Below are 23,719 nucleotides of genomic sequence, written 5' to 3' on the forward strand. Positions count from 1 at the left end.
GACCACCACTGCTCAGGATTGGCTACAGAGCTGCCTACCTCCTTGATGATCTCTTTCTGTAGTCATGATATTCACCCGTGAGGTAAAGCCCATACACAGAGATGTTGGGACCAAACCCTTCCCAAGGAGGGAGAGGATGAGTTAAATGGAAAGAAACCCAGCACAAAGCAGCAAGGAGCACAGCAGCTCCCACCTCCAGGGGAACAGTAGCTAATACATTGAGTTGCCTTTGGAGGCAGAGGTCTCTAAAGGGCTCAGACCAGCTCCTGCTGTGGCATCAACCTGGAGGGTCTGTATTAACTTATCTTCTCTGTGGAATGCAGATGATCTCCAGCCACTGTGCTCTTTTACCTCATGTGGCCTTGTAGGGAGTAAGCCCATGAAATGCCAACAGAGGCTCCTACTAACCAGCCGGCCAGGCGTGTCAAGGTTCTGTAAGTTCTGGATAGGTTTTTCTAAAAGATCATGAAGCTGGATCACCAGATTCCACCTCTCAGTGTCCTGTGGTAGCGAATGATATGTGCTAAAAAAAATTGATAATAGGAGTAGAGGCAAAGGACTCAAGGCTGTGCTTCCCCCCCACTCCACCCCACCCCCGACCTCCAGGAAAAGGCTGGGCTGTAGAACTGTGTTCCAGTGGGTTACTGGTTTGCTTAGGTCCTGGTTTTACTACAAAGTAGACACTGTATCAACCTGTGCTACTTTTGCTACAAAGTGGATATTATATCAATCTGTGCTGCTTTTGCTACAAAGTAGACACCATATCAACCTGTGCTGCTTTCGCTACAAAATAGACACCACACTGTATCAACCTGTGCTACAGCCCCACTTGAACCTTATAACATTTAAACTTAAAAGTCCCAGGGCACAAGGAAAGCCTTTCTAAATCCTAAAGGGACACTCCATGGGCCTACCCTGATGCAGGCTGCTTTCTGGACAAGTGAAATGCTGACTCTTCCATTTCATTCATGCAGGACTGGGGCCCCTGCCTAGGACTTCCCTCCCTCCCTCCCCTGCACATCCCCTTTCCAGCCCATCCTTCTCAAAGGCACATGGCCATTTGCAGCCAGATAAGTATTTCCTCCCTATTCAGATGCCATGGAGGACAGGTAGGCTGTATTGAAACTTGAGCCAGAACACAATTTTAATTATCATAGCCTCCAGGATGACGAGAAGCCTGAGCATGGCACCTTTGTTTCTAGCCCTTGGGCATGTCTATTGCTTGCTGAAGAAACTGCATGTATGGAGTCTGATTGTATAGGAGCCTATCCTACCGCAGCCCAAGGAAGGCTTGTTCAGTGCTCTGGGAAATGCCCAGGGAAGAAATGTACCAGGGATCCCCAAGCAGGGGAAGAAGAACTAGGTTCATCTGAGCCAGGAAGCCACATGGCCTGTGAGCAAAGGCACATGTTTTAGTCAGAGCTGTGGCCTCAGGTAGCATGTGTTTTGAGCTGATTTGTGTAGTCTCCAAGGGCTGGAGGACCTCAGGGGTACTGGTTCATGGGCGTCATGCCTACCTTTCTTCTAAGCATTCAGCTATGAGGCCTGTGAACATTGACTGACCTCCTGTGGATGGGATGAAGGGTCAAGGTCAGATGCTGTTCTGACTCTAGGTTACAAACTATTGGGGAAAGAAAAAGGGGGACACCAGCAAATATGGGAGGAGGAGATGGCGGAGAGTAGTAATTCTTGGCTGATATGGGATCCACTGCTTGTTCTTTCTCCTCGTGTGTGAGGCAGCTACCAGTACCCAAAGTCTTTACTTAGGACTGCTGTTGGACATAAAGCCACACCACTTCCAAGTTGTGGGTAATGAGCTGGTCAGACAAGAAGGAGAGACATTAAAGCGATCAGCGCTGGGCATCTGGCAGCCCCACACTTGTGACCTGATGTCAGCCACAGGCCAGAGGCATTGGAGCACAGTGTCGACTGCCACTACACACACAAGTCATAAATACATCCAAGTGGCCTCTGATCACAACCTTGTTCCCATCCTGCGGCAGTCAAGGGTGATTAATGGGAAATATCATTAGCGCTAATCAGAGCCGTTTGGAGGAGACTGGAGTGGAGGGAAATACCCTTGCGAAGATGCTGAGACCACTTTGAAGAGTTTCAGTTGCGTGTATGTGCATGCTCAGGTATATGCATGCACACATGCACACATGCACAGCCCATGGGGCTGGCTAGTAGGAGAAGGTCTGAGTAGATGGGATGAAGATGAGGATAAAACATAGCCCCATCTTGTCCAAGGAGGCCAATTATTTTCCTGACCTGGTGCTCTTGTAGCCAGAGAACACAGACTTCACACAGACTGGTGTGGCTGGAATGAATTCCATCCTTCAACATTTGTGATTGCCTGGTGGCTGCATGGACACTGCATGAGCTGTGCCAAAATTAGAACAGGGGCCAGGCTGGTACCTTGGCAATTGGATGGCATCCTCTGTACGCTCCTTTTTCTCTCCCCCACCCCAAGCACAAGGCCTTGACCACTATTCATGGGCCAGCCACACCAGGAATGCCCTTTCCTCGTGAACTGCAAGGAAGGTAGACAGGGCTGTGCAGCGGCCTTCCTGGGCCAGTATGGCTTCCAGATACAAAGTGTCCTTGTATTGGGAATATCAATTCAGAAAGGGGCTAGTAGTAAGCTGAGAATATTTGGATAAACTTGACAGCCCCAAAGACTGAAAAAGCCCTTTTGTTCACCACAAGAAGGCAGCTCTGCCACCCTGGGCTCCCTGGAGCCGCTCCAGAGAAAACTGAATTAGAGCAGAAAAATGATTATGGTGTCGTGAAAGATCTGTCTCTGCACTTGGTGTTTATTATTATTTATTTCATTTTTTTTTGTTAGAATGTGTGGCTAACATCCTATTGCACAATTCCAGGCTGCAACCATGCCTGCAAATACCACAGCTCCGTCCACTGGGGTCGACAAGCACATAAAGCACAGTATGCGGCATTTGGGGCCATGAGGGGGCTGCATGTGGGTTCAGGGGGCTGCATGTGGGTTTCGTTTTGCTCAGTTTTGTTTCTGAGATGTTGGCGACCACTGCTAGAAGGTGCAAGCATCTTCCAGGGCTTGTACTTAGACCAACAAAGAGGCTCCTCTCCGTGTGGAGCACAGGAAGCTGTGTGTGTGATTGTGTGTAGGCATGGCATTAGCAGAGTCTCACCCTGCAGAAAGGAAACCTGCATGCAAGCCCTTGGCTGCTGCTGAGGAGGGCACCCTTGGAAGCTGTCTTTCTGCTGACTCTAAGCCAGTGGGGTGGAAGGACCCAGCTCCTCCCAGAAAGATCTGGATCTAACATTCTATTGTTCAAAGACTCTTGTGTGCTTGTAAGGGTCCTCATTTTCTAGAAAGAATTCTTGCTCCCACTGTAGAATACACTTGTCTCTGGGTGCATGTAGAGTTTTGTTCTGAGACACTCCAGAGACCAAAATTTGGGAATATGACATCCCAGACATGTGGAGGATGGTGTTTGCAGAGAACCTACACAGACAAACACATGCGTGTGCACACACACACACAGGTACATGGTCACACACTATAAATCACGTGTAGACAATCCCAGTCTCTGGTACAATGCAAATAAACAATTGTGACACTCTACTGTTTAAAGGACAGGGGTATGTACGTGTTCAGTACAAACACCTTTTTTAAAAAAAATTTTTTTTGATCTGTGTTTGGTTGAGCCCATAAAGTGGAATCTGATGATAGAGAATGCAGGTTGCATTTACAAATTATTGACCAAGGCCAAAGAAGAGGTGTGTTTAAAAGCGAATGCGTTTCTGAATTGATTCTTCACACTGATGAATATTAAAGAATTACTGGAGTGGATAGAGAAAATGCTTATTTTTAAATGTTATGATTCTGTCGTGTTTCTTGTTACTTATTTTGAAAATTAAATTGGACGTGAAATTGAAGAAAATACACATCTTTGAACTAAGGCATTTGGGGAGAAATGAAAGTGGTTTTTCTGATTTAAGAAATCGTTTTAAGATAATCATTTCAGATATGATGCCATAGACTCTCCTGGCTTTCAGGAAGTAGAAACAGGAGGTCCGTGAGTTCAAGGCTGGTTTGAGTTATATATTAAGTCCAAAAGTTCAAAGGAGCTTGGGAGACAGTCTCTCTCTGTCTCTCTCTGTCTCTGTGTCTCTCTCTGTCTCTCTCTCTGTCTCTCTCTCTCTCTCTCTCTCTCTCTCTCTCACACACACACACACACACACACACACACACACACACAGAGTAGTTATTGTTTAGAGCAGAAGACCAAATAAAAGCAAGTTAAAATAAAAACTAAAAACATTAAGCGACTATACCCTGAGAATGTTATGCCTCTGACACACCAGAAGGCTGTACTTCCTCAGTAAGTCAAAAAAAAAAAAAAAAAAATTCAGAAAACAAAGCATCCATCCTTCAGTAGAAGGAGAGAGTTTATGCAACACACCAAAGCTACCTTTGAGAACATCACCAACCTGTCAGGAATCGCCTGTGAAACGTTTGACCTTCTAGATTGGCTCCAAACCTCTGCTAAGGAGGGGCTGGCCACATAGGTCACTGTGGGACTGTGCCAGCCTAGATACTGATAGATACCCCAGCTCAGAAGCCACAACAAGCAACTCTGACACCTGCTCTGAAGGAAAATCAGTAAAGTAGGGGTAGTCTCAGCTACCAGAATCTGGACCTGAGTTGCCAGTGCTGGATCCAGAGACCCAGAAGTCCCAGATCAAACAAAGACCAAAAGACAAAGGCCTTGCCTGTCCCAGGCTCCATGTTCCAGCTATCACCAGAGCAGCAGGTCAGTCCTTGAACAAATAGATAACCTTGAGAACACTCACATAGTCACCTCTGGAATTATCCCAACACAGGAACACAGAGGCAGGTACTCACAGGGCCATGTCTGTTTCTCTACTTGTCTCGGATTGTTTCCTTTTCCCGTGGGCTTTTGTTCATATTCAACAATATCAATGGAAGCAGATGCACCAGAGCAGGTGTCTCTGAGGCCCTTTGGGGCAGTAAAGCCAGTGATGTGTCTCCCATTACTGTCATCTGCAGCAGAAAAACTAAAATACGAAGTCCCGAGGAAAGATGCCCTGCCTCCTACACACCCACCCCATTAAACTCTGGGTAAGAGGCCATGGGGTGGGCAGATGTTTTCAGGATCGCTGTGGCTCAGATGCCTTGAGGTTGAGAGAAGTGACTCAGCTGGTGAAAGAGCTTGGTGTGCAAATGTGATGAGTTGAGTTTGATTCCTAGCACCCGTGTTAAAAGCTGGGTGCTGTAGTATGTGTCTGTTATCCCACCACTAGAGAAGGGGAGATAGACAAACCCTTGGAGCTCCCTGACCTAATGGTGAGCCCCTGTCTCAGTGAGAGACCTTTCTCAAAATATAAGACAGTGAGCAATTGAGGAAGATACCCAAAGTTACCTTTGACCTCCACACACCTGCACACATACACCTACATGTGCACAATACACACAGATAAACACACACAGACACACACACGGAAGCACACAGATACACATAGACACAGACACACAGATACAAACACACACAGAGATACACAGAGAGAGAGAGTCAGACTGAGAGAGACAGAGACAGGCAGAGGGAGAGAGACAGACAGACAGACAGACAGACAGACAGACTGCAGAGGGCACCCTTCGTTTGATACATTTGCTCAGCAGTAAGAGTTGTCATATTGGATGGCTTCTGTCTGCTGTGCAGCTGTGTTAGCTGAGCATTGTCTGTGAGTCACATCAAGGCTCCCCATCCTGAGGCAAAACCCTCAGGTCAAGCCCTCAGGTCAAGCTCACATTCAAGGATAAGATTAACATGCAGCCTGAAGCCCATCACCAGTGTTCATGAAAGCTAATCTGAAATACCTTCACCTCAGTCCCTTCACCTCAGGTGCAAAGAGAGCTGGGCATGAGGAAAAAGGATGGCCCAGTTGGACTGTGGTCAATGGATTCTAAGGTTCATCTCTTCTCCACCAGATGGACAATGGCCAAGGTCCAGTCTCACTAAGAAAAAATAGATTATGGGAAGCAGAGTCATCACAAAACATTTGGAGAAAGGGTGCCTCATGCAATATAGTCAAAATAAGCGCCAAGCCTGGCCAGCATCCTTTCGTGCACACATACCTGGTTCTGCTCAGGGAAGGAACTGGCATTGGCCCCTGGCAGAACCTCCAAAGACAACATAGTCTGCACCAAGAATCCTTTGCCAATGACCATTTTTGTATGTCAGAGAGCACCAAGAACTGTTCTTTGTGGAGATTGGCAAAGTATTTGCTTAGACTTGGCCTGTTGAGACTTGAGCTATTTCCAAGAGTTGACCTCAAAACATCAGGCTGATACAGAAGGCGGTGAGTCACTGTGATCCTCTGTGCCCATGTGTTCCAGTGAGAGGGATGGGTGCCCAGGGGCTATGTCTGCTGCAGGAGAGGCCCCAGATGTAACCTAGCGGGCTTCTCTAAGCACTTACTGCATGTCATGTCACAAGCCAACCACAACCTCTGTGGTGGGAATAGAGGTCGCCATTATGCTAAACCTCGGGAAACAGATTCAGGGTAATGATTCAGCAACATTGTCCTGGGAAAGATTATAATTCTGGTTTCCAGAGAGGACCAGCTAAGAGGGTTAACAGAATCTTCAGTAGAGCACAGAGAGAGATGAGGGGAAAATGACCCAGTCTGAAAAGAAGAGATGAAGAAAGAAAGGCATGGGGCAGTGTAAGCATCTGCCTTGGTTATCTTGGAAAAACCCCCCCTTATTCATTTGCACCCATCTTTCTCTGAACACTTACTGTCTACATGGCTCTAGGAATCAGCCAGATGAAATCCTCAAGAACCTCGCCATTTGAAGGAGGAGATGTCAGACATAAAATGACCATTATGGTCCAGTCTGTCTGAACTGCTGAGAATCCTGATGTGAGACTTCAGAGTTGCCTCCCAGGAGGGGTACCCAGATTACTAGGAAGATGTTCTCTTCTGGCTCACTGTGGGAGCTGGAGAAACCAGAGAGGTCAACATCCATCAATCCATTCATCTAGCACTTACCTGTACACCCATTCAACATCTATCCATCCACCCATTCAACATCCATCCATCTAACCCATTCAGCATCCATCCATCCACTCATTCAACATCCATCCAACCATTCAACATCCATCTATTCATCTACCCATTCAACATCCATCCATCCATTCACCCATTCAGCATCATCCAGCCACTCATTCAATATCTATCCATCCTCTTGTAGATGCATCCAACAGTAGTCAAAAACCCATTCACCCATCTGATCCATATGTCTTCACTCATCATTCACATACATTCAACATCAGTTCATCCTGCTCATCCATCCAAAATCCATCCCATCTAACACCTCTCTGTTTTTCTAGTCATGAAGACATTCAGTGGCCCTCATCTAGGCCAGACCTTAGAGAAGGAAGCTTCAGTTGCCTTAGGCAACTCTGGTATTGTGAAACCTTAAGGAAAGGTAGAGGAGATGTTAGCTGGGATGACCAACACATCCAGACTCAGGATGAATGCAGGTGACAAGCAGCCCATCTGTGCCTTTATATTTGTATGGCCTGTAACACATTTCTAGGTTACTTCGTGCCTCTAGCTGTGGCCATCCCTTGGGGAAACATGTGCTTTCAGAGACTGGATGGTCAGATTCAATGGTTTCCATCGATCAGAGCATCCACAGCCTGTAGGGAGGTGACCTTCCTGCTGAGGGAGTGATAAGAATGGCCAGGGCCAGCATGGTGGCCTGGGCTCTGCACATCGCTGTCCTAAGGAGCAGGAGATGGCCACTCATAGCCAAGCTGCTCCAGGTTCTCCTGAAGTTCCACCCGAGAGATGCCCCTCACATGCTATCTGCAATGACTGCTGTGGCAGAGATGAACATAAAGGAGGAGAAGCCTTTAACATCCCTACCCTGAATATGTTTGCTGAGGAGGTTCAGAAGTCCCACTGGACAGAGCAGGAATCCATCCCAGCAACCTGGGTGGGGAGGCCGATTGGTGAGCTCCTAGGTCTTGCGTTCAATTCCCATGTATGGGGGCTTTTTGTCAAGCAGAGGAAGATCTGGGCTTACACCAAGGCCCTGCTCCCACAGGCCTGAGATCTCATGTGGCCCCAACCACGTGTCAGTGGCTAGCCGGTGGTGGGGAACTCCTCCCGCATCCGCTGTGGGGGTTGCTGTGTTCACAGGCACTGCAGTTTGTCACCATCTAAGAGCCAAAGAAAGGTTGTGTGTGTGACACCTCCCAAGCCCCGGCTGCCCTCAGAAGAGCCACTTCCTGTGGCAAACCTAACACCGAGCAGGGGTGTGGCCACAAGCATTTGGTTTGGGGTTGTGGGATCGTAATATATTTTATGATTAAAAAGAAGAAGAAGAAAAGCAAAAGCGCTTTTCTTGCTTTGGAAGGTCAGGGCCAGGTCTGTGCCAGCATGCAAGCTTCAGGCTTGGGACACTGCCTGGTCTGTACTTGACTCAAAGCAAACTTGGATTTGGAATATTGCTGGACTTGTTTGAGTTTGGGTCTCACCAGCACCGTTCTGGATAGACCAGCCTAGCAACAGCAGCCTGTGTCCTTCCACCAACAGCCCAAGTTGGGGCCCAGCCATCCTGAGGGCTGCTATAGGCGATGTGGGAGAGGCTGAACACTTAGGAATACTCAAGCCATCTGGGGACTTGGAGGATTCTTCAGAGGGCCTTTGTAAAGGGCATGGTCCCAGATGTAGCTGTGCTGTGGTCTGGGGTCAGCTAACAGTGGCAGAACCAGAGCAGGGTGCTCCTACCATGTGAGGAGCTGAGCTCAGCTGTGCAGAAGAGGCCTCTCTGAGCTGGTGCTTTGTTGGGAACATCATGGGGGAAGACAGAGCATTTATACCCATAATGCCTTAGCACAGAGGATCTTAACCTGTGGGTCTCAACCTCTTGGGGAGTGGGGGTGAGCAGCGCTTTCAGAGGGGTAACCTAAGACCATCAGAAAACGTCGATTATTCACGTTACAATTCAGGACAGTAGCAAAATAATAGTTATGAAGTAGCAATGAAAATAATGTTATGGTTGGGGGGGGTCCCCACAACATGATGTACTGTATTAAAGGGTCACAGCGTTAGGAAGGTTGAGAACCACTGTATTTAAAGTATTTGTACCACTGGAGTTTGGAAACTGGTCACTTGTTGGTGAGATCCAAGGAGTCCCTACAGGACTTACATCTGGGCAACTAGATACTGTGAGTCCAGTAGTCTCTGCGAGCTGCAGGGAGGGTGGATCCCATAGCTCATGGTCGCCCTCCTCACAGGTTCAGGCTCCACCCCCCTCCCCCCCCAAATCCTAGCTTTGACCTTGTCCTCTGTGGACCCGCTGAAATCCTCTTTGTGCATTGCTGCTAAGATCTGCTTGAGATTTATGATGTTTGTCTCTGAAGAACTGTTTATGGACTGGACTGTTGTGAGGGGCTTGAGTTCATTCACCACAGCGTCCTCTTTGAGCGTTTGTTATGTCACAGTCAGGTGGGTTTACCACCGCTAACTAGACTCTCAGCCTTGGCTTTGAGGAGTTGGGGCAGGGTAGAGAGGGCCCTTGTGATACGAGTCACCAGTTGTGCTTCGTGGGAGAAACGGGGAAGCATCAGCAGCGTAGAGAAACTTACCCCACAGCCCCCACTCCAGAGATCCAGGGAGACATGCCCATTGCTGGTCAATGCACCACACTGTCCATAGAGAAGACACACGGGCCACCTTTGCTTGTGTTGTGATGACAGACTTCCTGACTGTCCTCGAAGGAGCATCTCATGCGTCCCAAAGACCTAAAACGTACACGCTTAACTCATTGCCTAAACCCTCCTCGGAATTATTTTGGTTTTTAAGTGTGATCACCACACTGTAAATTTGTTATGTTCAACTTCCCACTGTCTCCCAGTCAGACTCATCCCCTGCAGGACTCCTTGCCCAGGTCCTCAGACTGCCCACTCCATCCCCTGCCTGAAAACACGGGGCATCTCCAGCATGGCATGCCAGAACCAGCCTGTGTCTCTGGGATGTCAGTGTGGCAGCATGGTTTCTGGGTACCTTCCTCGTTTCTGAATGTCTCGCTGCCTTTCTCACTAAGACCCAAGCTTGTCAGGCAGGATCAGACCATGCTACAACTCTCTAATATCTCAACTACTTGTCCCACCCCAGGAGAGCATTTGAGATCACATTCCCTGTCCCACATAGAGGAAGAGGTATCTGAAGAGTCCCCATCACACCAGGTCTCCTGGTCCTCCTTTACAATCTTGCTGAGCCTAGTCACGCTCACCTTCAGGGAATGGGCTACAACAGGTATTATTCATCCCACAGGAGTATTGCTCGAGAAAGACCCAGGGTTTCTCCCCACAAGCATCTCCCAGCTCCACAGGCTGCTTAGCAGCAGGTCTGTTCTGTCAAGAGCCCCGGGCTAAGTATGCAGCAGCCATGCACTTTCTGTCGGGGAACCTGCACACGTCCAACTGTAATAGGCAGTGAAGACCCCCACAGGTAGGGCAGAAGCATTCTGAAAGTAGGTGTACAGAGTGGAGACTGTTACTTGGTTTCCTGTTCCCTACTCACTACAAGGCTGTTTGTCCCCTTTTGCTTGTGTCTAGGAGTCCCCAGTGAAGGACTTCCAAATGGCCAGAAATAGATGTTCTTCTTGTATATCCTGAAGAGTGGGGAGGGGCCCTGCTCTGAGCATCTGTGACAGCGGGCTCTAGTCCCAAGAACAGACACACAGGTTTGTCTTGTCTTAGAGTCAGCAAGTGCCACTACTGTCGATGTTCATATGTACATAGCAAGAGTGCTAGCCAGCACCATGCTGGTACCTCTGACAGGCTTCCCAGAGCTCATGATCTGTGCAGGTAGCCATGGCCTGGAGAGCAGAAAGGAGACTCTCTGGTTTCCTAAGCGGGCACTGAGGCAGGACCTAGACAAGCCACATTACCTAGCTGAGAATGATAAATGGTCTTTGTCAGCTCCCCAAAGGGAGAAGTGGTCACCCAGACTGTGTGTTCCCACAGAGGCAGTACACTCGCTTCCGAGAGTCCTCGTCCACCCGACAGGTTAGTGGTAGGGGTCTCTGACCTGCCAGCCCCCAGGTTTCAGCAGACCCTGTTCCCACCAGTTGTTGCTAATCACCCCATCTGTGATTAGCTTCTGTCCTGGCTCCGCCTGTGTCTCGTGCCTCCGCTTTGTGTAAGGCACGAAATGCTGGCATGAATTGTGAAGTTGACCTTTTATTTCATCGCGGCTCAGGGTTGCAGCCCATGACCAACGAGACAAACCACAGATGCCAAGATGGGCGAGCCATTTGCCCCACCTCAAATACCCCACTCAGGCCGAGGTGCCTGCACTGTGAGGGTGGTGCCGGGGCAGCTGAAAGACAGACACCCTTGGTGTGTTTGTAGTAAGTTCACAGGAAAGGCTGGTGACCCAGATTCTGCAACCCACGGCAAGGAAGAGCCCTGGCAGCCCCAGGCTTCCAAGGTTCCTTTTCTCTTCTGTCGTTTACTTGAGATATGTAAGTTGCCTAAAGGCTTGAGTCACTCGGACAAGGCACATGGTCACAAGTTCTTTTCCAGTTTACTGTACTGACCTCTTCCTTCAGGTCATAGAAGCTGGTGGGAGAATCGTTCCCTGCTAGGTAGAGCCAGGACCAAAAGGAGCAAAGAGGGAAGGAGAGAGATGAAGTTAGCATAGCTCAGAGGGTGGGAGAAAGTTTAAAGTGGAGGTGAGCACCCCACTGGATGCTCAAGGCATGTACCCTAGGACTCCCATTGAACGGGGTGGCTGAGGACATGGGAGAGACCAGCTGTGTGCCTGGGATGTTTGCACATGGCCCAGAGTTTGAACATTGAGCCCAAGAATGCCGGGAACCCCAGAGTGTTCACAAGGCGTTTGGACGTCTGAGTAACTTCTGGTGTGTGGCTTTCTTCAGACCTTCAAAGGTCTGTGTGTGTGGCTCAAATGCTGAAAGAGAGAGAGAGAGAGAGAGAGAGAGAGAGAGAGAGAGAGAGAAGAAACGTAGAATTCCATGACTTTTTTATGATATGGAGTTTTTGGTGTGGCTCTGGGCTGAGAGGATCTGCCTGTGACTTCACAGGAGCCAAGTTGTCCAGGTGAGGAATTAGGATATCACCAGCACCTGTCAGCAGAGTCCCTCTGAGGGCTCAGGCAGCACCCCTCCTTTCGCAGCATCCAAACCCTGAACAGTGCCCTGGGGTCTCCCTGTAACTCTCTCCCATAACTCCATTATGCACCACTAACCTGGCAGCTGTCCAGCAGAGGCCCGGGTCAGAGGGGACAGACAGACTCAGACAACACACTCCACCGATCTCTCCCTCCTAGCCTTCAGTTCCCTCCCTCTCAGCTTGAGCAGCTGGGCCCCTGACCTCCTGGTCCCTGCAGCCAGGCTCCTGTCTGCTGGCAGCAATAGACTCCATCCCGCCGTGCGTTTCTGCTTAGCACTTGGTCATGTCACCACCAAGCCCGTAATGAGCGTCAGGACCAGATTTATGAGCTCATTCAGGCTCCATGTCCGCCACACTGAGGTGTCTCCAGAAGGCCTGCCCTCCTCTTTCTGTCCCAAGAATGGACTTTCTGTTTTGGTTCCTTGTGAATGTCATAAATCATAGCTATTGCACGTGTGCTCACACATGTGCCTCTGTGTGTCTGCGGATGCGCATATGTGTTTGCCTGCTGGTGTATGTGCCCAAGTGTGCGTGAAGGTGTGGACGAGGGCAGTAGAGGGCACATACAACATTCTTGCAGACACACAACACAATGTGAGCTTCTAGGGAGCATGCTTCAGCCGCAGGGCACAGGCCAACTGGGCGACTCCTAGGCCTCACTCCTTCCTGCAGGCCGGGAATCCATTAGGTGAGCTGACGACAGATGCCTCTGCATTCCCTCCTGTGTGCACATCCCATTCGGAGCCAGCCCCTGGCCATGCCCATTAAATGTGAAAGAGTTAGCCCAGCAGAGAACCACAAATTAAAAGTGCAGGAAACCTCAAATGATGTGCAAAAAAAATTGTCAAGGTTATGAGGACATTTTTTTCCATCTCTTCCCTTCTGAACTCAGCATTCCTGATGAGGGTGATTGATGAACTGGGAAGCTGGCAGGGACGTGGAGGCCGAGAGGCCAAGTGGGGGTAAATGGGCAGAAGGGCCACTTCCGCCGGCAATTATGGGAGTCCGCAGGCTCAGTTCCAGCAATCGCAGAGCCAGGTTCTCAAGTGGGTAGGTACTGAACTCCAAATCTGGATGGTGTTCAGTTCCACGGCCGTAGCAAAACAGCCACGGGAACACCGCCACCCTAGATCATGACCCTTCGACCCTCTTCGTGTCTCCTGTGTGAGCAGTGCCTAACATGTGAGCCCTCACTCTCTCGCCTCCTCTGTGAGCTCTCAGACATCCTTGGAACTATCAAAGCTACACAGTTCCCCACCGGAGCTTAGGTGCAAGCAGAAGCCAGACTTCAGACCAGAAAAGCTGGGCCGATGCTGTTGCCTCTGCCATCGGGTCCTCATTACCCCAGTGCAGTGAGGAATACGTGCTCAGCTGCCTGTGGCTGTGGCCTTGATGATCTGAACCCCAGGCCTTCCTCTTGGCATCCTAAGAACCCTCAGAGTTCAAGCAAACATTGGCCAGAGTTCCCGTGGGCCCCCTGAGGGCCCCTCGGCTAGGAAGCAGCACTAAGGCCTCATCACTGTAAGGGAAAGTGTACTTTGGAGACAGTAATGCCAGGGACCTGTGAGGAGCCAGGCCTGCTTGGTGGATTATAGAGTTCATAGAATGCCATCCCACCCCTTAGTATGTCCACTGCTATTCAGGACTGAGACAGGAGCTCTTCCCTGCCCTGAGAGGGGCAGCTTAAGTGTTCACTGACACCCCTCAGACAAAGAAAGCCTGGTCTCTGAGAGAAGGAATAACAGGCCCACAGTGACCACATGGAGAAGGGAACGCTCTCAAATCTTTAGGGACTGCCAGGAAAGCAATCATTGGAAGCCTGGGCTTAATCTTCCAGAGGGTCAGAAGCCCCGGGCAGGTCACAAACTAGGATCAACAGCTGCCTAAGTCACTTTTTCATAGGAGTGAACTTGTCTTTTTAAAAAATACATCATACCATGACTATGACCCCTGAGTGCACACATACAAGCATATATACATATGTACATATGTGGATAAGTAAAGAATCTTGTGTATACATATATGCACATGCATATGTGTGTGTATGCACATGTGCATACACACACCCACATAGCTATATATGCATACCCATAAGCATATGCATGCATGTACACACCTTACCTGCACACATATGTCTCCATATGGAATCTCAACAAGATCCCAGACGTTTTACCATAGCTATTCCTAGCTAATTAATAAAGATTGTCTTTGGAGAAATCAGCTTCAACTCTGAGAGATCAACAGCCAAATACCAAGAAAGTCCTTGGTACAGAAATCCCTGTGTGGAGACCTGGTCACTCACAGTGCTGGGACAGAGCCCTGTGTGGAGACCTGGTCACTCACAGCGCTGGGACAGAGCCCTGTGTGGAGACCTGGTCACTCACAGCGCTGGGACAGAGCCCTGTGTGGAGACCTGGTCACTCACAGCGCTGGGACAGAGCCCTGTGTGGAGACCTGGTCACTCACAGCGCTGCTAACTAGCTCCTCCAGGCTCTGCACCATAAAAATAAAAACAGAGACAGAAAAATAAGAAAGAGGAAGATACACAGAATAAAGACAGGGAGACAGACAAGACCTAGGATTCTGCACCATCTGCTCAGAGGTCTGCATAGCAGGAGTCCGCAGGAAGTCCTTGACCCCTCTGACAAGGAAGAAGGGGTTCACTGATCTCTCAGCAGCGAACCCTTCTCAATCCCTGTCTGGGGGCCCTGAGCTGCCTTATAAGGTTGACCCCCCCCACTAACCCATGGGCTATCTTCCTCAGCAGTTTCCTTCAGGGTCAGCAGCTGGGAAGAGCCTATGAGATCGTGAATGCCTGAGGAGGACACTCCCTGTTGGGTTTGGTGCCCTGAGCCCACTTCTTGGAGAATGGGAGACCTGCCCCCCTGAACATCCTCAACATGTAACTACTGCTCACTCTGCCTTTATCCCCACCAGTGGGGTCACCCAGTAGTATTTGGGTTGGGCTGCCCTTGGACTGGAGTACGGCAGGCAGGCAGTAACCTTCAAGGATATGCAAGACACAGGGATGGCTCTGTCTGATCCCTGAGTGGCAGGGCCTAGAGTAAACTCCAGGTGACTGACTCTCATGTCCTGGCTAGGGTTGAACAGCCTCTACTGAGCTCAGACCCCTAGGGAGATCTCCCTGGGAACTTATCCCCTGAGCCCCAGGGCACAGAAGAGGCCACACCTGTATCCTAATGCTTCTCGAATTGAAGGTCAGTCCTCTCAGAAAGCAGCCTGACCCCCTTGCCTGCTCTCTACACTCAGAGAGTACAGTTGGGCTCCACACTTTGCCAACAGTGTGTGACTCCTAGTGTTTGAGTTCTGAGAGGAAACTCAGGATCCCAGGGTAAGGCACCTGGGCTGTGCCCGGTGTGAGCTCTGTTCACGCTACCATCTACACTTGGGTGTCTCTCATCCCCTACCTTCTTCAAGCACAAAATATAGTTGCTTCGTGGCCCCATCCACAGCCAGCCTGGAGTGATGAGGCCTTTGAGCTGATTGTGGGCTAAGAGGGAACATGGGGGCAAGCGGTTGAAGGGCTTGGCCACTTAACCTTTGTCCCTGCTTGACAGAGTCAGCGCTTGGCCCCTTTAAGGCCACTGGTGCCTCATTGGTATGAAAGGCTTCCAGGGAATCCACTAGTCACCCAAGGGAGTACGTGAGCCCACGAGCAGGCATTATAGAGTGTTAGCCCACAGAGTCATGCTCTGGGAGCTGCAGGGTTTCCTGCTCCATATTCCAAGCTGCGCCTTCCTACCTGGTACCTTCAGATGCTCATTGGTACCCTTCGTCAGAAACCGAGGGGCTCACCGATAAGTGTCCAATGGGAGACAAAGCAAGCTGAGGGGGAGAAAGACCGGAGACCCACTTCCTCTCAATGTGCTCAGGGTCGGACTTTGTAGCAAAGTCCTTGGGGGAGAGGGAACCGGCATAGCTTGACTGCTTTGTGCTGACACTGAACTTTGCAAAAGAATTCTTCCAGTGCCTGACCCCCCCCCCGGGGGAGGGGGGGAGACAAGGATCTTGAAAAGTGTGGGCTGAGTGTGAAGTGTCTATCTGAACAGAGGCCCTCCTGCCACCTCTGATGGGTGCATCAGACTCGATTACTCCTGCCTGCTTGGATTCTATCCTATCCACCTAGACATACCTACTCACCTGGTCACTCTTCCCACCTGGAAATGCCTTCCCCAGGAAACACCTGCTCCAGGAGACCCCTGACTGCCAATGTCGCTTCAGCCATCCTGCCTTTTGCATGCCTGGTTAGCCACCCTAGTTGCTGTTTTCTTCAGAATCTTTGAATCAGGGCTTACCATAGGCACTGGGCAAAGCAGGCAAGAGGCTGGAAGGGTCTATTGCACCTCCAGCTGCCAGCCTGTGGTCCAGGTCTTTTTGCAAGCAACCCTCAGAGTAGGGGTTGGGGGTGGGGGACAGAGATCAGCAAACCAGTCTCTGAAGCTAAGTTCAGAAGATAGCAGCAGCAACAACAAAGCAGAGTGAGCAGAACGTGGTGAGGAAGCCAGGCATCTGCATGCTGGCCAGGGCCAAACTGAAACTCTCCAATTGAAAGGAAACAAATGTTTTTCTGGCATTCAGGTGGTGTGATGTCCGAGAGGAGCAGGAACACCCAGACACACATGTGTGCGCACAGGCTCACACACCGGGACTCGGGTGCAGCTACACATCCTGATTAACACCTTTACCTTCAGATGTGTTTTTTCTAGCTCAGCGCCCCCACTGTCCTTAGCAGAGGGCTCATGTCAGACACAAGAAGGCTCTGCTTTCTCACACCTGGGCAGCTTACTGGTAGGTTTTACCGTGCTAGAGATTCATCTTTGCCTAACCTGACTTCCAGCTACTCTGATCGAACCGGAAAGGCCACCCTCTTCTCTCCTCCAATCTCCTGGAGGTTCTTAGGACCAGGTAGCCTGGATGGACAGAACTTCTCCTTGCCTAGAACTGGGCAACCTGCCATCCTGCCTGACCCCTGAGGCCAGTGCAGTGTGATATAATGCACACAGGGCCGGCACCTCTGACCTCGATGTGCTTCTTTCCCTGCAGATCTCTGAAGATTTGGGCAGCGAGAAGTTCTGCGTGGATGCCAATCAGGCGGGGGCTGGCAGCTGGCTCAAGTACATTCGTGTAGCCTGTTCCTGTGATGACCAAAACCTCGCCATGTGTCAGATCAACGAACAGGTAGGCCTAGGCTGCTCACCGGGCTTCTGTCCCTGTGAACTGTTCTTGGAGATGGCACCAGGGTGGTCGGGTGTTAAGATGAGGGTCAGCCAAGCCTCTAATAAGGTCATGGGTCACCTGCTAAGCTCTGTCCTGCCACAAGGGGTGGCCATTTGACATCTGCCCAGCATGGTCTATCTGGAAAGCTTAGCTGCCCCAGAACACTCCACCAGAGCAAAGACCACAAAGCAGGGGACAGGAGAACTTGTCTAAGGCTTGTCTAAGGTGGTAAGAGAGAAACTGAAGGCAGGGTTTTAAAGGCCAGCAGGATAGAAAGGCCCTCAAGTCTCAGGGCCCAGATTCCCTACCAATGCCAGGAGACATGGGAAGAGCAGCAGACAGGAATGAATGGGAAGCAGTCTTGCCTAAACAGTCCTAGTCAAACAAGGTTTCCAAAAGGGTCTGCGCTGGCCACCACACAGGTGCCTTCTACGCCAGGCTAAGGGAAAATAGCCAAAGCCCACAAGACGTAATCGTGGCCTGACCTTCTGCCAAGAAAGTGGTCTTGCATTGGCATGGCCTCCTTTTTCTCTAGAAGTAAACAGAGCTGAGCTATCCTGACTTCTTCAGTCCCTGTAAGGGCCCAGAAACCTCCAGTTCTGAGCTTAGCTTCTCAGAGCAGAAACCCTTGTATTTTCACTGGTTCCTCCAGCTTCATGGCTTTTTAGTGAGTTTCCAGGGGTCCAGACCTGGAAGTCCATCAGGAGAGTAGACTTCCGTTTCTTTCTACTCCACAGGGCACTGTAATCGGCACCGCGTGGTTCTTTCTGTAGCCGCGTGTTTGGCGCTGTAGACTTAGTACTCCAGCAATGGCCCCTCCTGTTCTCAGAGTGCGGGTGGCTTCCTCTGGCTCCCAGCTCCCAGCGTCCAGGCAGAGCAGTTTATTCTGCCTGTGTCTTAGGGCTACATGGGAGATTTTTGTTGAGAGAGAGAGAGAGAGAGAGAGAGAGAGAGAGAGAGAGAGAGAGAGAGAGAGAGAAAAGGCTCCATTTACTTAAAAAATGATTCGTGAAGACCACGTAACAAAGGCCTCATTCTTGTGCGGCCTCTGCAAGCTGTCTAAAGTGGTTCAAGGCTCTTGACTCTAGAGAAATATTTTGCATTTAAAAAGACAACAAGGAAGCTGTGGGGAGACCCCTGACCCTGCCTCATGGAGCTCCTCGGAAGCCTAGTCTCCTTAGTTCTTGGGCTCAATTTGGACCTAGCAGTGAATCCACCAGACACCTGCTGGTTCCAGACAGCCAGGACCAGGGCCTCTGTCACCAAGACTTCCAAGACCTTAACTTCCAAAACCAAAATACTGAGAGCAGAGAAAAAGGACTTTCTGACCGACCAAAGAACTCCAAGTGCAGAAATAAATAAATGGTGTTAAAATGGAACATAGAAGGAAAGGTTTCAGCTTCTACCAGACAGAGGCAGAGCCACAGAACACAGGATTTAAGGCACACAGAGCTTGGTCGTGCTCCTTCTGAAGCTCAGGTCTGCAGAGCACCCTGGCCTGGGAAGCACTGGGGGAGGGGTGGAGCTGGATACAGGGGTGGGCTTCTGTGAGGTGCTGGTGGAGGGAAAAGGATACAGGTTTTGTTACTTAGGAAACAGATGTTAGAACTCAGATACCCTGAAGCAGTGAGGTGTGAATCTTTGTGGGGGCCAACTTTTTAGAAAACATAGAGTAAAGTACGTTTTCTAAAAAGAAACTCAAAGAAAACTGGCCTTCAGAAACCTTTATTAAAAAATTCAAGGAAGTGTACTTTAAACTACCTTGTGGGTTTAAAGAGAAGTGATTGCCTGGCAGGGAATTCTCTCTTCATTTCAGACCATTGGCAAGGGTGCTCCAGAATAGGGTGATTTACAACCTCGAACACCCGGAATCCCTTTAACTCAAAGACACTGTATCCCCAACCTTGCCCTGTCCTGTGCCCTGTGCCCTGTGACCTGTGACCTGTGACCTTTGACCTGTGACCTGTGCTCACACACCTGGCTATCCTGTCTGGCTAGCATCCAGTCAGACACAGTTGGCTCCTTACCTGCTGATTGGCTCTCCCATGTGGTCTTGCGGGGTGAATTCTCCCTGGTTTAAGCCATACAGAGGACAAATAATAGCCTTTCATTCAGAAGGACCCGGAGAATTTAGGCAAATGCCACCTCCTGGAGGGTCCAGCGCTAAAATCGCCCCCTCAAACCTGGGGCATTTCCTGCCCTAAACCTCATGCTGAGACCCCTCTACTCTGGGGAGAACAGAGCCCCCTATCCACTGAAACCCACAGACTAACAGTAGATATTCACCAGTTAAATTAAATGGCTTCCTGAAAGGAAAAATGAATTTCAAGCTAGTTGTTATTCTCCCCCAAAACAGAGATATGTCTACACACTCACAAACACACGTGCATGTGTGTGCACGTACACATACACATACGTGCGCGCGCGCGCGCACACACACACACACACACACACACACACACACACGCCTGTCCCTCCATCCCTCCCTCTCCCTCCTGCTCTCCTTCGATTCCTCTCCGATGGCCACAGCCCTGATATAAGCACTTCTTCTTCCTGGCCTCCAATGGAGATAGTTCTTCCCACAGGGTAGCGCTTTGGTCCTCTCTGTGGCTGAATAAAACTTCCTAGAGATCCAGGACTAAAAAAGTTGCCTGAGGACAAGCTTCTCTTTGAGAAGGAAACACTAAAAATGTCAGTAGTGTTTCTCAGATTATGTTCCCTTCCCAAGAGTATCTAAAAGACTTCTAGGCAGTTAAGAATGCCAGATAGCCACAGACAATTGCACGATGCATGTGTGTGCACATGGAAGCATGTACATACCTAAACATACAGCCATATGTGTAACCACATGTACTGTGAGCATACACACACACACACACACACACACACACACACACGTGTACATATACACAGTACTCCCAGAACAGCACAGACCCTGAAGGGAAGGAGCCCGTGACCCAACACCTGCATTGCAGAAATGGTGTTATACTGTCCAGGACATTCACTGAAGAAAATATGTCAAATTAGAAATGACCAGGCCTTGTTTCAAGATTCGAGATGCATGACCTCAGCTCCCGTATCCAAAAGAGATACAAGAACAGGAGAAGCTCCTGGCGTCCTAAAAGAAAATTCTGGGAACTACAGTGTGTGTGCGCGTGCATGCACGTGTGTTTGTGAGTGTGTAGGACTTGAGCATGAGTAAACTCAGAAGCCTGGATTTCTGGTGTCCTGTGTCCTTGGGAGAGATCATACATCAGTTGCATATAGAAGACTGAGAAAAGTAGTGTCATTGTCTCTCACTATCACGTGGCCACACCTATCCCTGTAGCTTCGGCAGGGGGTTGTGACCCGAATAGGCTCTGGAAGCTATAGCTTCCCCACCTTTCTCCTGATGCTGAGAAAGCTCAGCCATGTGCCTTCCTCACTCCAGCCTTGCCTGACACATTCAGACCTGCCTCTGGCCAGAAGACAAAGGTTATCTTATCTGCATCCTTTCAGAGCTGGAGACAGGGGCAGAGTGAGCCCAAGGCTCCAAGGGGACTTAGTTACCATCCAGCTTTCCCTGAGACTTCCCTCCAGTGTGTAGCCTCCCAGTGCCTTGGCTGTGAGTGGATGTGAAGCCAGTGGTCCTTTTCTCCAGTGGACCTGTCCCTATCAGATCTCATCTTGCCTAGTGACACCATGGGAAAGTGTTCACTGCCGTGTACCCAAGTTACCAACTGAGCTATGAGATTCCCCTCCTGGCATTCTGTGGTTCTAAGAGTCCTCTTTTTTCGGGGTTGGGGGGAATCTCTTGCTCATGAGAAGGGACTGGTCCCGTCCTCGTGTCTGCCTGGGAATGAATCTTTCTTATGATTCTGAAAAAGGAAGGCAAGCAGGAAGATGGTGAGTGTTCCTCCTGTACTCAGAGAGGCCAAGGAGGCCTTTGGTCAGCAGACTCCTGACTCCTAAAGACCCTGCTTTTGAAAAGCAAAGGTTTGGGTCTGGTCCATCTGGTCAGAACAACATGGCCACTACAGAAGTCGGGGAGTAGGGCTTTGCCCTGGTGTTTGTGGGGAGGTGAAGTTACGGCCGGCCTTCGAGCATTCCCAGATGCCAAGCCGTTGGGAGCAACCATTTCTGGGTGCTTTCGCTGTCTCTTCTGAGGACAAACAACCACACACAGGCATCCTCGTTCACTCTGGATACCTCAGGTGGCGCCCCCACAAACTCCTTCCGACAAGTCCTCTTTCTCTGGAAAATTCAAAACATCCAGGTCACCCCTGGGTGTTTTGTTTTGTTTCTCTTCCTGCAATTATGAGCAAATGGGTTGGTTTGAAGCATTCGGGAGACACAAGCAGGGTCTGTTACTGAGTTTGTTTTAATGTTAAGAAAGTAAAAGAAAGCTTGGAAATGCCGTGCCCACAGGAAGAAGCAGGGGCAGGCAGAGGTCTAGTCACAGAGGGGCTATTTTCTCTTTTTTTGTGCGCTGCCTCAATTCAGGGTGGGGGAGGGATGTGGGTAAAGGGGTGTTTGCTGGTCAGCAGGCTGAGGTTGGAGGACAGAGTGAGGGAGTGCTTTCCTGCAGCTCTGGCCGTGAGGCTCACCCATGCTGTTCCAGCCTCTTACCTCTCCTTTCATCTGTAAGAACAACCCAAGCCTGTGCCATCTGTACAGCACCCTAGTATTCCACGGCAGGGACAGCAGCCAGGATGCCATGCCTAGCCTGTGGCTAGAAGGCAGAGCCAGTTACAGCAGGGAAGCTCAAAGGGCAGGCCTGCCCACAGCAAAAGAGTAGGCCCTCTTGAAAGAGGTATTTGAGCAGGGGACCTGGTAAGGAGCTGTGCATTCAAGTGTCCTTATGTCAGACAGAGCTGACCTTATGTCTTTAGGAAAACCTGATGCTGCTTAGTCAGTCAAGCCCGCGGATGGCTGGTCTCTCGCTTTCATGTCCCTCCTCCCTCCACAGAGCCTGCTTTACTAAACTCTGGGTGTGTGATCCTCTGGGGCTGAGATTTGAAGCAGGGTCTTCAGGCTCCGAGCCCCTGACCTTTCCTCCCTCCTTTTCCTTTCTCCCTCCATCATTTTAAATGAAAAGTCATATATTTTTTTGTTGTCGTTGTTTTGGTCCTTTGAAAGTGTAACTCCAAATAGGAAAACACTGTTTTCTTTTTGAAAACAAGTAAGGTGTGATTAGAGAATTTGTTGAGTCTTCCCTAACCAGTGAACAAAACACTTAAAATACCTAGTGCAGGACAGCAGGGTCTCAGCAGGAAGAAGCACTGGTCACCTAACCTGATGACCTGCGCTCAATACCTGGAACCCAGTGGTGGAAAGAACCAACGAATTTCTGCAAGTTGACCTCAGACTTACACACACACACACACACACACACACACACACGCACACAGACAGACACACACACACAGAAACCATACACATACCACACACTCACACACACATACTCTCACACACACCTCACACACTCACACACACTCATACACACCACACACAGAAACCATACACATAACCACACACTCACACATACTCTCACAAACACCACACACACTCACACTCATACACACCACACACATACCACACACTCACATACACACAAATTCATAGAAATTATACACAGACTCACACACTCAAATACACTCACACACACTCACATACACACAAGAACACACACACTTACACTCACACACATACACACACTCTTACACACCACACACGCTCACATACATGATCACACACACTCATATACACCACGCACACACATTCACACACACACACCACACATGCACTTTCATACCCATCACTCACTCATTTATACATTCACACATACACTTATACACTCACACACATACACACACTCACACTCACCACATGTGCTCACACACATGCACTCACGGTGTAATTTAGATTTTTTTTTTTTAAGCCTTAAAATTTTTTCATGTCAAAATGTGTTTTAATCCAGAAAAACTCACCAGCAGGGCCCCTGTGGTCCAGAAGGATCCTCCATTTTGAAGAGCAGTGAAGTGTAAACTCGGCTTTCCATTGTGGTGATGTCATAATAGTTTGTCATAGTTGATCTTCCATTAACTAAATGCAGTGCCTGTTGGAAGCCATATAATGGTGCTGATTATTTAGCTATGGACTAATACTTTATATTTTTTTATAATCCTTATCCAAACTTTGCAACAAAGGAAGCAATAAATGCATAGGGATTTTTAAGTTTTGATCGACAAAATTATGAAGGCTTGGGCATAGAGGAAGCT

General features: G+C 49.5%; 1 protein-coding gene across 7 annotated transcripts in view; it reads left to right on the plus strand.

The window, feature by feature from the left end:
• The window catches only part of Prdm16 (PR/SET domain 16), a 318,204-nt gene that overhangs the window by 250,324 nt on the left and 44,161 nt on the right, over window positions 1-23,719 (plus strand). For all 7 annotated transcript variants that reach the window (XM_076933618.1, XM_076933613.1, XM_076933619.1 and 4 more), the window contains one exon: window positions 17,286-17,420. In XM_076933618.1, coding sequence (XP_076789733.1) covers window positions 17,286-17,420 — 135 coding nt within the window. The remainder of the gene's footprint in view (window positions 1-17,285; window positions 17,421-23,719) is intronic.

Source organism: Arvicanthis niloticus, chromosome 5 (assembly GCF_011762505.2).
Source record: "Arvicanthis niloticus isolate mArvNil1 chromosome 5, mArvNil1.pat.X, whole genome shotgun sequence".
Classification (NCBI taxonomy): Eukaryota; Metazoa; Chordata; class Mammalia; order Rodentia; family Muridae; genus Arvicanthis; species Arvicanthis niloticus.